Raw genomic sequence first — 14,093 nt, 5'->3', positions numbered from 1 at the left:
GCAGTTTGGCAAACATTCTGCGGGCTGGAGCCGCAGCGCTAGGCGCCGGAGTGGTCTCTAGGAGTCTGAGAGCGCCATGGGCACCTCGTCTGAGATGCTGGTGCGGTTCGGAAGGCGCTGTGGACAGGCGAGGGAAAGCACAGGTGAGCTAAACGGGCCCATCCCGGCACAGGGATTGTTTCTGGCCCCCGGGCATGGGTTGAGAGGCGAGGGAGCCAAGCGAGGACTTTGGTTACCTTCTGAAATGGGCTCCACCAAGTCGCAAGCAGCCCTGGGGGCGTCGTTGGGCTCTACGTAAATCAGACAGATTTGTTAGGTGAATGGGTAGATGGGAAAAGATTACAGAAAACAGGGGTGGAGAAAAGATAAGTCAGAGACTCTCAACCAGCTGGTCCGATCCCCAAGTTGCGCGGTTGCAGCTCTAAGAGTCTGGTGTTGGCTGAATTCTCTCGCGCTTAAGCCTTGTTATTTAAGTGAATGGAAATATCTTTTGCAAATATCAGCGATCTCATTAGAGTCTTGGCTCTGCTGTGAACCTACTGAGTGCTCTTAGGAAAGTCTCTGAGGGAAGTATCTCAATTTCCTCATCTCTGAAGAGAAGGTGAGGTCTCACCCTAAGACAAATGCTTTGATCGAGTGTAAAAAATAATGCTACTAAAGGTATTGTAATTTAGATGACTTGATAGGAAAATTTGGTTTTGGAATAGGAGTAGCCTAGTGGGATATCTAAAGAGCTCGTTATTGATTCCAGTGATTTTAACTTCTTAAGTCTGTAAATTCCCAATTTTTAATGTTGTCATGGTGACAACTAGAACCTTGGGAATTTAGACTATCTTCATGTTTTTACCTGAGCTTCTTTAGCAGTAGAGCTCCTTGGGCGAGATGCAGAGTGAGAGCCAGACATTCTCCCACCAGTGGGCACTACTAGGTGTTCATGCAGTGAGGATTTAGGAAGCAGCAGCAGAGGGTCCTGACATGTAGGAGAGAGACTGTACCCATGTGGCATGTATTGAAAAACACAATCACTCTTACATGGTCACTTTCCTGTATATGCAGTACTGCACTAAAAGACTTAGATGTACCTGATAGGTGTTAAATAATGTTTTCTGGCAGTTGGTCCACAAGTTTCCATCTGAATCCCACTGTTAAATTATAATCTCCATTTAGAAGAGGGTGAAGTAGGAGAGAGGTTCAGATATGTAGACAGCTATCTGTAAAACATGTAATTATCTAAAGATCTAGTGGAGTGACATCAGCCAGAATGGTAGAATACAGGTGTTGACGAAAATAATCCATAACCAATCTATAAATGAAAATTTGGGTCGGTTTATTCTGAGCTAAAATGTGAGGATTATAACCCGGGAGAGTCTTTCCACAAAGGAACAGAGCACTCCCAAGAAGTGGGGGTATACAGGGTGGTTATATACCCTCAAAGAGGATGTTTCACATATGATTGATATGTCCCTTTTACAATAGTCACGAGGCTGCTCTGTTGGCACAGTGATTGATGGAAACAGCAGATAGGTCTGCTGTCTCGATGAACACAGCAGGGTGGCAGGTCTGTTGCCTTGAGCTGGGTGGTCACAGATGAGCGCTGCAATCAGTTCCCAGCCTAAGGAAAGATGTTTAATCTTTAAGGAGATGCCAACGTTGGGAGGGGGAGGGAAGTTGCACCTTTATCTCAAAATGTCTAAGCAGATATACAATGCATGCTCAATGGCCACAGTCAGGCCCTTTTGGAAAAAACAAAGTCAGGCCGAATTAGGTTTATACCAAATGGCTTCCTCATATACTCTAATATATCCTATTGCTTGCCATTTCAATTTGTCACATGTATCCAAAAATCCTCTCCTCCATTAAATCAAAAAGAATACTGGCAAAAATTGTCGAAATCAGCTTTCTGAGAACTCAGGAAATTAATCAAAGGCTTGCAACAATTGGGGGATTTTTTTAGCAAGTGAAATAGGTGAATCTTGGTAACAGCATTGAATTTTTTTGGCATTTTAACTTGCCCTAGTCCGATACTTTTCTCCCAGCCCTGTGGTAATCTAGAAAACCACTGCAATCACAGTGAAATCCAGTGGCTTAGCAACCTGTGGAGGGGACAGAACAGGGTTGAACCCCCTTCACAGCCCATTTCCCAGATAACTGTTATTATTTGACCTGTCTGGCAGTTCACTGGAAAACCCACTTGCAAGGCTTGTCTTTGTTTGACCTGACTCAGAACTCACTGGGTATGTTGTTAAAACAATCAGTGTCAATTTTTTAACATCACGATTGCCTGAGGTAGTCATAACAGTTGGGTGTAAACAACAAACTGACCAAAAAACTCGAAAGAAATACCTGAGACATGAGATGTCCATAGTGGGCTTTGAAAATCTCCCTACATATTCCTGGGAATCCAAAATGCCAAATGTATGCATAGGGCTATGCACATTCCCAGGAAAGACCTGAGAATGCCTGAAGCTTTCACCTCTGGCTGACTTTCAGGCTCTATGCAAGAAAGAAGTAGAGCCCAAGACACAGTTGTAAACTTTGCGTGAGCGTTAAAGTCATGCTGCACTACTCACAGAGAGTTCCTTGTCAAAGGCTGGGAGACTTCTTTAAGGAAACAAATATAAGTAATTTAAGGGAACTGTGTCCAATCATTAGCTGACAATGAAGCTAACCAAGCTGAGATTCCAATAGCCACATACAACAAAGAATACAAACGTTACAGATTTAGTTCAGGAAAATCATTAAACAGACAGCAACAGCAACAACAACAGCAAACTCTGGCTGTGGGTGAAATCTGACTTCCAGAGTTGCCACATATTATTTAAAGTGTACAGTTTTCAACAAAAATGACAAGGCATGCAAAGGGAAAATATGGCTCTAATACAGGAAAAAGATTTCAATAGAAACTGTCCCCGAGGAAGCCCAGTTGTTAGACTTACTAAACAATTTGCTTTCGTAAATTTATAGCTATTGTAAATATGTTTAAAGAACTAAAAGAAGTCAAAGGAACTAAAGGAATGTATTAAGAATGCTGTCTCAGGGGCTGGCCCGGTGGTGCAGTGGTTAAGTTCACACACTCTGCTTTGGTGGCCAGGGTTTGCAGGTTTGGATCCTGGGTGTGAACCTATACATCGATCATCAAGCCGTGCTATGGCGGCATCCCACATCCAAAGTGGAGGAAGACTGGCATAGATGTTAACTCAGTGGCAATCTTCCTCAAGCAAAAAGAGGAAGATTGGCAACAGATGTTAGCTCAGGGTCAATCTTCCTCACCACAAAACCCCACAAAAAACAAACAAAAAAAACAAGAACCCCAAAACCCCAAAAAACCCAAAACAAAACAAAGAATGCTGTCTCACCAAATAGAGCATATCAATAAAGAGAGAGAAGTTATGGAAAGAAACCAAATAGAAATTTTGGAGTTGAAAAGCAAAATAATTGAAATGAAAAATTCGCTAGAGGGGCTCAATAGCAGATTTGAGCTTGCAGAAGAAACAGTCAGTGAACTGGAAGGTATGTCAATTGAGATTATCCCATCTGAGGAACAGAAAGAAAAAAGAATGAATAAAAATGAGCACATCCTTAGACAAATATAGGACACCAGCAATTATGCCAACATAAATATAATTTGAGTCCTAGAAAGAGAGAAGAGAAAGGGGTAGAAGAAAATATTTGAAGAAGTAATGGCCAAAAACTTCCCAAATTTGATGAAAAACATTAATCTACGTATTCAAGAAGTTCATTAATCCTCTAAACAGGCTAAACTGAAAGAGATCCAGAACCAGACACATCATGGTCAAACTGTCAAAATCCAAAGATAGAAAATCTTGAAAGCAGCAAGAGAGAGATGATTCACTACATACAAGTGAGCCTCAATAAGGTTAGCAGCTGATTTCTCATAAGAAACTATGGAGGCTAGAGGCAGCGGGTTGACATATTCAAGGTATCGAAAGAAAAAGACTTAATTTTACATCCAGCAAAACTAAGATATTTCCAGATAAAGGAAAACTGAGAAAATTCATTGCTAGCAGACCTACCCAACAATAAATACTAAAAGGAATCCTTCAGGTTGAAATGAAAGGACACTAGAGAGTAACTCAAATACACATGAAGAAATAAAGAGCACCAATAAAGGTAACTGCATAAGTAAATATAAAAGAAAGTATAAATGTATTTTCTTTTTGTAACTCTTTTTTTCTTCTGATTTAAAAGACAACTGTAAAAGAAATAACTATAAATCTGCGTTTATGGGCATACACTGTATAAAGTTGTGATTTGTATGACAATAGTGCAAAGGCAAGGTGAGAGAATGGAACTACATAGAAGAAAAGTTTTTGTAAACTATTGAAAATAATATGGTATTAATCTGAACTAAATTGTTATAAACTAAGGTGTTAATTCTAATCCCCAAGGTAACCACTATAAAAAAACTAAAAAAATTATAGTAAAAGAAAGGACAAGGGAATTAAAATGGTACAATGGAAAGTATCTACTTAACACAAAGATGAAGTAATGGAGGAACAGAGGAACAAAAAAGCCATTAGACAAATAGAAAACAGCAAAATGGCAGACATAAATCTTGCTTTACCAGTAATTACATTAACTATTGATTAAACACTCCAGTCAAAAGGCAGAGATTAGAAGAATGGATTTTAAAAAAACATTATTCAAATGTATGTTGTCTACAGGAAACTCACTTTATTTTCAAGGACACAAATAGATTGAAATTAAAAGGATGGATAACAATATATCATGTAGGGAGCCAGCCCCGTGGCCAGGTGGTTGGGTTCATGTGCTCCGCTTTGGCAGCCCAGGGTTTTGCCGGTTTGGATTCTGGGCATGGACGTGGCACCGCTCATCATGCCATGCTGAGGTGGCATCCCACATGCCACAACTAGACAACCCACAACTATAATATACAACTATGTACTGGGGGGATTTTGAGAGAAAAAGGAAAAATAAAATGTTTAAAAAATAATATATATATATATCATGTAAGTAGTAACCAAAAACGAGAAATGGAGAAGCTATATTAATACTAGACAGAATAGACTTTAAGACAAAAATTGTTGCTGGAAACAAAGAAAATTTTATACCAATACGAGAATCAATTCATCAAGAAGATATAACAATTATAAACATATATGCATCTGACAACAGAGCCCCACAACACATGAAGCAAAAACTGACAGAATTGAAGAGAGAATTAGACAATGAAATAATAGTTGGAGATGTCAGTACCCCACTTTCAATAATGTTTAGAACAACTAGATGGAAGATTGACAAAGAAATAGAAGACTTAAACAACACTATAAACCAACAAGATCTAATAGACATCTATAGAATATTACACTTAACAAGAACATCATATACTTTCTTCTCAAATGCATGTGGGACGTTCTTTAGGATGGACTATATGATAGGCCATAAAACAAACATTTATAAATTTAAAATGATACAAATCATACATATATATTCCTAAACACAAGGAATAAAATTAAAAATCAATAAAGAAATTCACAAATATATAGAAATTAAGCTCTTAGATAAAAAAATGGGTCAAAGAAGAAATCACACAAATCAAAACCACAATGAGATATATATATATATAAAGAGAGAGAGGGAGAGGGAGAGAGATTGAGATTTATTTTAGGGAATTTTTAAATTTGATTGTGGAGGCTGACAAGTCCAAAATCCACAGGGCATCTGCAGGCTAGAGATTCAGGGAAGAGTTGATGTTGCAGTCTTGAATCTGAAACTCAGGCCGAATTTCTGTGTTGCAATCTGGAGGCATAATTCCTTCTTTGGGAAACCTCAATCTTTGTTTTTAAGGCCTTCAACTGATTGAATGAGGCCTACCTACGTTATGGAGAGTAATCTACAGGCATACTTCGTTTTATTCCACTTCCCTTTATTGCGCTATGGAGATATTGAGTTTTTTACAAGACACTGCACCAGCAAAAAGGATTGAGTTGCTAAATGCTCAGATGAAGGTTAACATTTTTTAGCAATAAAGTATTTTTAAATTAAGGTATGTACATTGTTTTTTTAAACATAATGCCATTGTACACTTAATAGACTACAGTATAGTGTAACATAACTTTTGTATGTACTGGGAAACCACAAAATTGGTGTGACTCACTTTATTGTGATGTTTGCTTTATTGCAGTATGGAACTGAACCCATGATATCTCCAAGGTATGCCTGTACTTTACTTAAAGCCAACTGATTGTAAATACTAATCACATCTGAAAAATACCTTTACTGCCATGTCTCAACTAGCGTTTGACTGAACATCTGGTCACCAGAGTCTAGCCAATTTTACACATAAAATTAACCATCACAATATATTTTTTAAAAGGAAAGATCTCAAATCAGTAACCTAACATTACACGTTAAGAAACTAGAAAAAGGAAAAAAGAAAAGCCAAAGCAAGCAAAGGAAGGAAATAATAAAGATTAGAGAGGAAATATGAATTAGAGAATAGAAAGGCAGTGGAAAATATCAACAAGCTTGAAGTTGGTTATTTGGAAAGATCAACAAAATTGGCAAGCTATAAGGTGGACTAAGAAAAAGAGAAGGCTCAAATTATTTAAAGCAGGAATGAAAGAGGACATTACTGCTGACTTACAGAAATAAAAAGGATTATGAGGGAACATTATGAACAATTGTATGCCAAAAAATTAGGTAACCTAGATGAGGTGGGAAAATTCCTAAAATGACACAAACCATTCAGACTGACTCCAGAAGAAATACAAAATTTGAATGGACCTCTACCAAGAGATTGAATTAGTAATTGAAAAACTTCCCACAAAGAAAAACCCAGACGGCTTATCTGGTGAATTCTGCTGAAAGTTTAATGAAGTAGTAACACCACTCCTTCACAAACTCTTAAAAAAAGTTAGAAGGGAACACTTCCCAACTCATTCAATGAGACTAATATTACTCCAATACCAACATTAAAGATATCACAAGAAAACTACAGACCAATATCCTTATGAGTATAGATGCAGAAATTCTCAGCAAAATACTAGCAAACCAAGTCTAGCAAAATATAAAAAGAATTACACACCGAGACCAAATGGGATTTATCCTAGAAATGCAAGATTGGTTTGACATCTGAAAACTAATTTAATGCACCATATCAATAGAATAAAGGACAAAACCACATGATCATCTTAATAGACACAGAAAAGCATTTCAAAAATATAACATCCATTTATGATAAAAAACAACAAACTAGGTATAGAAACAAATTTTCTTAACCTGACAAAGGGCATCTGTAAAAAACCCATGGCCAATATCATACTTAATCACAAAAATCTGAAAGCTTTTCCCTGAAGATCAGGAACAAGACAAGGTTGCCCACATTCACCACTTTTATTTAACATTGTACTGGAACTTCTAGACAGAGCAATTAGGCAAGCAAAACAGAAGGCATCCAGCTTGGAAAGTAAAAAGTAGAACTATCCAGATTCACAGATAACATGTGAACATGTGACATATCTATTCTATATATATAGTTATCAAGAAAGTGGAAAGATGACCCACAGAATGGGATAAAATATTTGCAAATCATATATCTGATAAAGATATAGCATCCAGATTATAAAGATCTCTTAGAACTCCGTAATAAAAAGACAGCCCATTTTAAAAATGGACAAATTATTTGAACTGACATTTCTCTAAAGAACATATGCAAATGGCCACTAAGCGCATGAAAAGATGGTCAGTATAATTGGTCATCAGGGAAGTGCAGAGCAAAACCACAGTGAGGTACCACTTCATACCCACTAGGATGGCTGAAAAAACCCCCACAAATGTTGCCTAGGATGTGGAGAAATTGGAACCCTCCCACATTGTTGGTGGGAATTTTAAAATGATGCAGCCACTTTGGAAAATAGTTTGCCACTTCCTCAAAATGGTAAACATGGAGTTATAATTCTACTCCTAGGTATATACTTAACATAATTGAAAACATACCTCCACACAAAAACTTATACATGAGTGTTCGTAGCAGCGTTTTTCATAATAGCCAAAAGGTAGAAACAACCCAAATGCCGACAAAATGTGATACATCTATACAGTGGAATATTATTCAGCTATAAAAAGAAATTAAGTACTGATACATGCTACAACATGAATGAACCCTGAAAACATTATGTGCGTAAAAGAAGCCAGACATGAAAGGCCATATATTATATGATTCCATTTTATGAAATGTCTAGAATAGGCAAATCTGTAGAGACAGAAAATAGATTAGTGGTTGTCAGGGGCTGTGGGGAGGAGAGAATGGGGGGAATGACTCCTAATGGGTACAAGATTCGTTTCTGGGGTGATGACAATGTTCTGGATTAGATGGTGGTGATGGTTGCCCAGCTTTGTGAATAGACTAAAAACTACTGAATTTTACCTTTTACAATGGCGAATTTTATGATATGTGAATTATATCTCAATTTAAAAAAAAGATTTTGTAAAGCATAGAAAATGTGTCAATGACAGGCACATGGACTGATTTTAGATATGCTTACATCACCTGCCACTGCTTTACTCCTCTCTCTGCTCCTTGAGAATCTGCCTATTCATATTCTCTTTCTGTGTCTGTCCATCTGTCTTTCTTCCCCTTTCTTTCAACTATGGCCTGTTCAAATCTTCTAACAGCCACTATTAGCTTGCATGAAAGCCACTCTGAGGTAGGAACGTTGGAAATAAGTTTGCCCTCTGAGAACTGAACTGTACATCAACCCGGTGGATTAAAGCACGGATATATGAAATCATCCATAGCTCTGATAGCAATCAGGGTTCTCCTGATCCTCAAAGATATGGGGAACTTGGCTCAACTTCAGTGGCCTGAAATAGTAAAAAGCTTTTCCCAGACTTTCTGTAGATTCTCTTCTTTCTTTGTGGTTGCCCTCTCTGCTGCTTTTGTGCTGGTTCTCTTGGTTCTCTTCCTGTGTCAGAGTCCATGAAGTGATCTTGAACAAAGCATTTCATGGGTGCAGTTACTCTACTGAAGATTGAGGTGTCATAGATGAGGGATCACGTTGCACACCACACAGCTTTCTGACATCCTGCTCTCCTGCCACTGCTGCCAAATCCTGCTCACCACTGTACACTTTGTAGGCAGCAGCTCCTGCCAGCGTGGGCTGTTGGGTCTACCCAGCCTCGTTAGTATTTTGGTGAGTTAAGTTTTCTCCCTTTTATTTCACATCTTAAAGAATTAGAATGACTCTTGGGTCAGAGAAAGATATTAATTTGCCTAACAATATATTAATCAAAATGTAGATGGTTTAACTGAGTGGCCTTTGTTTAGTCAGCCTCTAATTGCAAGTAATACAAACCAAGTTGAGTCAGTTTAGGCAAAACAAAGGAAATTTGTTACAAGATTCTAAGGATTCTAAGGATTGATCAGGACTCTTTGGTTATAGGTCACTCATCTAATTCACAGTAGTTAAAACAAAAGGGGAATATTTTGGCTCATGTGTTTGGGAATTACGTATAACTCGATCCAGGACACTATTCTACTTCTCAGCTTTGCTTGGCTTTATTCTGCATGTGGAGACTTGGTATGTGGTAGGTGAGATGGTGCCTGTGGTTCTAAAGGCAGCTTTACCTTAACAACCAACTTCTTACTCCCATCAGTCTTAATACAAACCCTTAGAAGAATCTAATGGATCTTGGCAGCTTTCCCCTCAGTTATCCTTCACTCTTTCGAGAGCCATGTGATTTGCTTCTGCTTTTCTCTCTACTTCTGTTTCATTCTTCTCCCAATAAAAATAGTAAAAATAATAATAGCTAATATTTATTGAGAACATATTGTGTGCCATGCACTATTCTAAATTCTTTACATATATTAATTTAATTCTCATAGCAACCATTTAAAGTAGATACTATTAATATCTTCATTTTGCAGTTAAGGAATTAGACTCAGAGGGTTAAGGAATTTTGTCTGGGTTAGCATAGTTCGCATGTGGTGTGTGCAGAAAAAGTCCAGGTAGTCTGTCTCCAGAGTCCACACACTTTTTTTATTTTTAATTATTTTATTGAGGTCTATTGCCTTACAATGTTATGTAAATTTCAGGTGTACATTGCTATATTTCAGTTTCTATAGACTGCATCTTGTTTACCACCAACAGTCCAGTTTTTATCTGTCACCATACATATGTGCCCCTTTACCCCTTTTGCCCTCCACCCACCCCCTTTTCCTCTGGTAACCACTAATTTGTTCTCCTCATCTATGTGTTTGTTTGTTTATTTTCTACATATGAGTGAAATCATATGGTATTTGTCTTTCTCTGTCTGACTTATTTCGCTCAGCATAATACCCTCAAGGTCCATCCATGTTGTTGCAAATACCACAATTTTGCCTTTTTTATGGCTTAGTGGTATTCCATTGTGTATATATACCACATCTTTATCCATTCATCCATTTATGGACATGTAGGTTGCTTCCACATCTTGGTTATTGTGAATAATGCTGTGATGAACACAGGGGTGCATATATCTTTTTGAATTATTGATTTCGTATTCTGTGGATAAATACCCAGTAGTGGAATAGCTGGATCATATGGTATTTATATTTTTAGTTTTTTGAGAAATCTTCATACTGTTTTCCATGTTGGCTTCACCAGTTTGCATTCCCACCAGCAGTGTATGAGGGTTCCGTTTTCTCCATTTCCTCTCCAACACTTGTTATTTCTTGTCTCGTTAATTGTAGCCATTCTGATAGGTGTGAAGTGATAGCTCATTGTAATTTTGATTTGCATTTCCCTATTAATTAGTAATGTTGAATATCTTTTCATGTGTCTATTGGCCATCTGTGATATCTTCTTCGGAAAAATATCTGTTCATATCCTTTGCCCATTTTTTGATTGGGTTGTTCATTTTTTTGTTGTTGAGTTGTATGAGTTCTTTGTATATTTTGGAAATTAACCCCTTGTCAGATATTTGATTTGCAAGTATTTTCTCCCAGTTGGTTGGTTGTCTTTTCATTTTGTTGACGGTTTCCTTTGCTGTGCAGAAGCTTTTTAGTCTGGTGTAGTCCCATTTGTTTATTTTTTCTTTTGTTTCCCTTGCCTGAGTAGGCATGGTATTCAAAAAGATACTGCTAACACCAATGTCAAAGAGTATACTGCCTATATTTTCTTCTAAGAGTTCTATGGTTTCAGGTCTTACATTCAAGTCTTTAATCCATTTTGAGTTAATTTTTATATATGGTGTAGGATAATGGCCTACTTTCATTCTTTTGCATGTGCCTGTCCAGTTTTCCCAACATCATTTATTGAAGACACTTTCTTTTCTCCATTGTATGTTCTTGGCCCCTTTGTTAAAGATTAGCTGTCCGTCGATGTGTGGTTTTATTTCTGGGCTTTCAATTCTGTTCCATTGATCTGTGTGTCTGTTTTTCTGCCAGTACCATGCTGTTTTGATTGCTATAGCTTTATATATTTTTGAAGTCAGGGATTGTGATGCCTCCAGCTTTGTTCTTTTTTCTCAGGATTGCTTTGGCTATTTGGGGCCTTTTGTTCCATATAAATTTTAGGATTCTTTGTTCTATTTCCATGGAAAATGTCATTGGGATTCTGAGTGGGATTGCATTGAATCTGTAGATTGCTTTAGGTAATATGGACATTTAAACTATGTTTATTCTTCCAATCCACCAGCATGGAGTATCTTTCTATTTCTTTATGTCTTCTTTGATTTCTTTTAATGATGTCTTATAGCTTTTAGTAAATAGGTCTTTCACCTCCTTGGTTAAATTTATTCCTAGATATTTTATTCTTTTTGTTGTGATTGTGAATGGGATTTTATTCTTGAATTCTCTTTCTGCTAGTTTCTTGTTAGTGTATAGAAATGCAACTGATTTTTCTATGTTGATTTTGTACCCTCCAACTTTACTGTATTCATTGATTATTTCTATAGATTTTTTATAGATTCTTTAGAGATTTCTATATGTAGAATCATGTCATCCATAATAGTGAGATCTTCACTTCCTCCTTTCCAATTTGGATCCCTTTTATTTCTTTTTCTTGCCTAATTTCCCTGGCTAAAACTTCCAGTACCACATTGAATAAGAGTGGCAAGAGTGGGCCTCCTTGTCTTGTTCCGGTTGTCAGAGGAACGGTTCTCAGTTTTTCACTGTTGAGTATGATGTTGGCTGTGGATTTGTTATATATGGCTTTTATTATGTTGAGTTACCTGTACCCATTTTATACAGAGTTTTTATCAGAAATGGCTGTTGGGTCTTGTCAAATGCTTTCTCTGCATCTACTGAGGTTATCATGTGATTTTTTCTTTCCTTTTTTTTTTTTGTGAGGAAGATTGGGCCTGAGCTAACATTTATTGCCAATCTTCCTCTTTTTGCTTAGGGAAGATTGTCACTAAGCTAACATCTGTGCCAGTCTTCCTCTATTTTGTATGTGGGATGCTGCCACAGCATGGCTTGATAAGTGGTGCATATGTCTGCGCCTGGGATCTGAACCAGTGAAGCTGAGGCTGCTGAAGTGGAGGACATGAACTTAACTGCTATGCCTTGGGCCAGCCCTATCATGTGATTTTTATCCTTTATTTTGTTAATGTGGTGTATCACATTGATTGATTTGCGGATGTTGAACCATTCCTACATCCCTGGAATAAATCCCACTTGATCATGGTGTGTGATCCTTTTAATGTACTGTTATATTTGATTTACTAATATTTTGTTGAGGATTTTTGCATCTGTGTTCATCAGTGATATTGGCCAGTAGTTTTCCTTGTCTAGTTTTGGTATCAGGGTAATGTTGGCTTCAGAGAATGAGTTAGGAAGCATCTAGTGGTCTTCAATATATTGGAATAGTTTGAGAAGGATACGTATTAAATCTTTGAATGTTTGGTAGAATTCACCAGAGAAGCCATCTGATCCTGGACTTTTATTTTTTGGGAGGTTTTTGATTACTGTTTCAATCTCTTACTTGTGATTGGTCTGTTCAGATTCTCTATTCTTGATTTGGTTTTTGGAGGTTGTATCATTCTAAGAATTTATCCGTTCCTTTAGGTTATCCGATTTGTTGGCATATAGCTTTTCATAGTATTCTTTTATAATCCTTTGTATTTCTTTGGTGTCTGTTGTAATTTCTCCTCTTTTATTTCTGATTTTATTCATTTGAGCTTTCTTTCTTTTTTTCTTAGTGAGTCTGGCTGAGGGTCTGTCAGTTTATCTTCTCAAAGAACCAGCTCTTAGTTTCATTGATCTTTTCTATTTTTTTTTTTTTCAGTCAGAGTCCACACACTCAGTGTGCATTACTACCTTTGTTATGCTTGTGGCTACCCATCATTCTTCAAATGCATTTTCTGTTTTGGTGAATTTCATCTTTACAAGTTCTTCCTCCTTAAGTAGAAGGCAGAATGCATTTTTACTGCCTCCTTGCAGCAAGGGTGCAGGCATGGGACCAAGACTCAACCAGTCAATTGTACATGTGCTAGGTTTATATTCTGAAGAGAGTGATATGAGGGGTAAACAGCATGTCGAATCCATTTTCTGGGGAGAGTGGCAACAAAAGTGTGCCAGTTTCAGAGGCAATAGTGGTGAAGGTTCAGATACATAGTATCCAGTGGGGCAAGTTGCAAGTGGGGAAGTTGACATATCTACCCAATGCCGGTTGCTATGAGCCTTCACTGGAAGCTCATGATGTGTTTTTGTGATGTTTTGCATGTATAGCTTCCAAGGATAACTTTCTGGCTGTCTGAGAAATTCAGAAGGCTGCCTAATATCCCTTAATGAATTCCTTTTCTACTTCAACTAGCTAGAGTGAATTTGGTTGTTCTTAATTAAGAACTTCAATTGATTAAAAGAATAGGAGTGTTTCTCAGAGAAGAGCTGTTGTGAGCTCCATTGTATCATTTAGGATTCTTTTGAATTTATAGAACAGAATACACAACTCAATTATATTTGAAAATAGGGAAATTTAGGGGCCGGCCCCATGGTCAAGTGGTTAAAGTTCTGCATGTTCTGCTTTGGCGGCCAGGGTTCGCAAGTTCATATCCAGACGTGGACCCACTCCACTTATGAACCATGTTGTGGAGGCATCCCACATACAAAATAAAGGAAGATCAGCACA

The 14,093-nt window shown here is 37.5% G+C and overlaps 1 protein-coding gene across 1 annotated transcript in view; it reads left to right on the top strand.

Annotated features, from left to right (window-relative positions):
- Positions 1 to 19: 19 nt before the first annotated feature.
- CFAP210 (cilia and flagella associated protein 210) overlaps positions 20 to 14,093 on the top strand; it is a 41,412-nt gene continuing 27,338 nt past the window's right edge. Inside the window, exon 1 of the mRNA XM_046657775.1 lies at positions 20 to 143. Within this exon, the coding sequence (XP_046513731.1) occupies positions 77 to 143 (67 nt within the window). The 5' untranslated portion in view covers positions 20 to 76. The remainder of the gene's footprint in view (positions 144 to 14,093) is intronic.

Source organism: Equus quagga, chromosome 4 (assembly GCF_021613505.1).
Source record: "Equus quagga isolate Etosha38 chromosome 4, UCLA_HA_Equagga_1.0, whole genome shotgun sequence".
NCBI lineage: Eukaryota > Metazoa > Chordata > Mammalia > Perissodactyla > Equidae > Equus > Equus quagga.
This window is presented reverse-complemented; position numbering and strand designations above follow the sequence as displayed.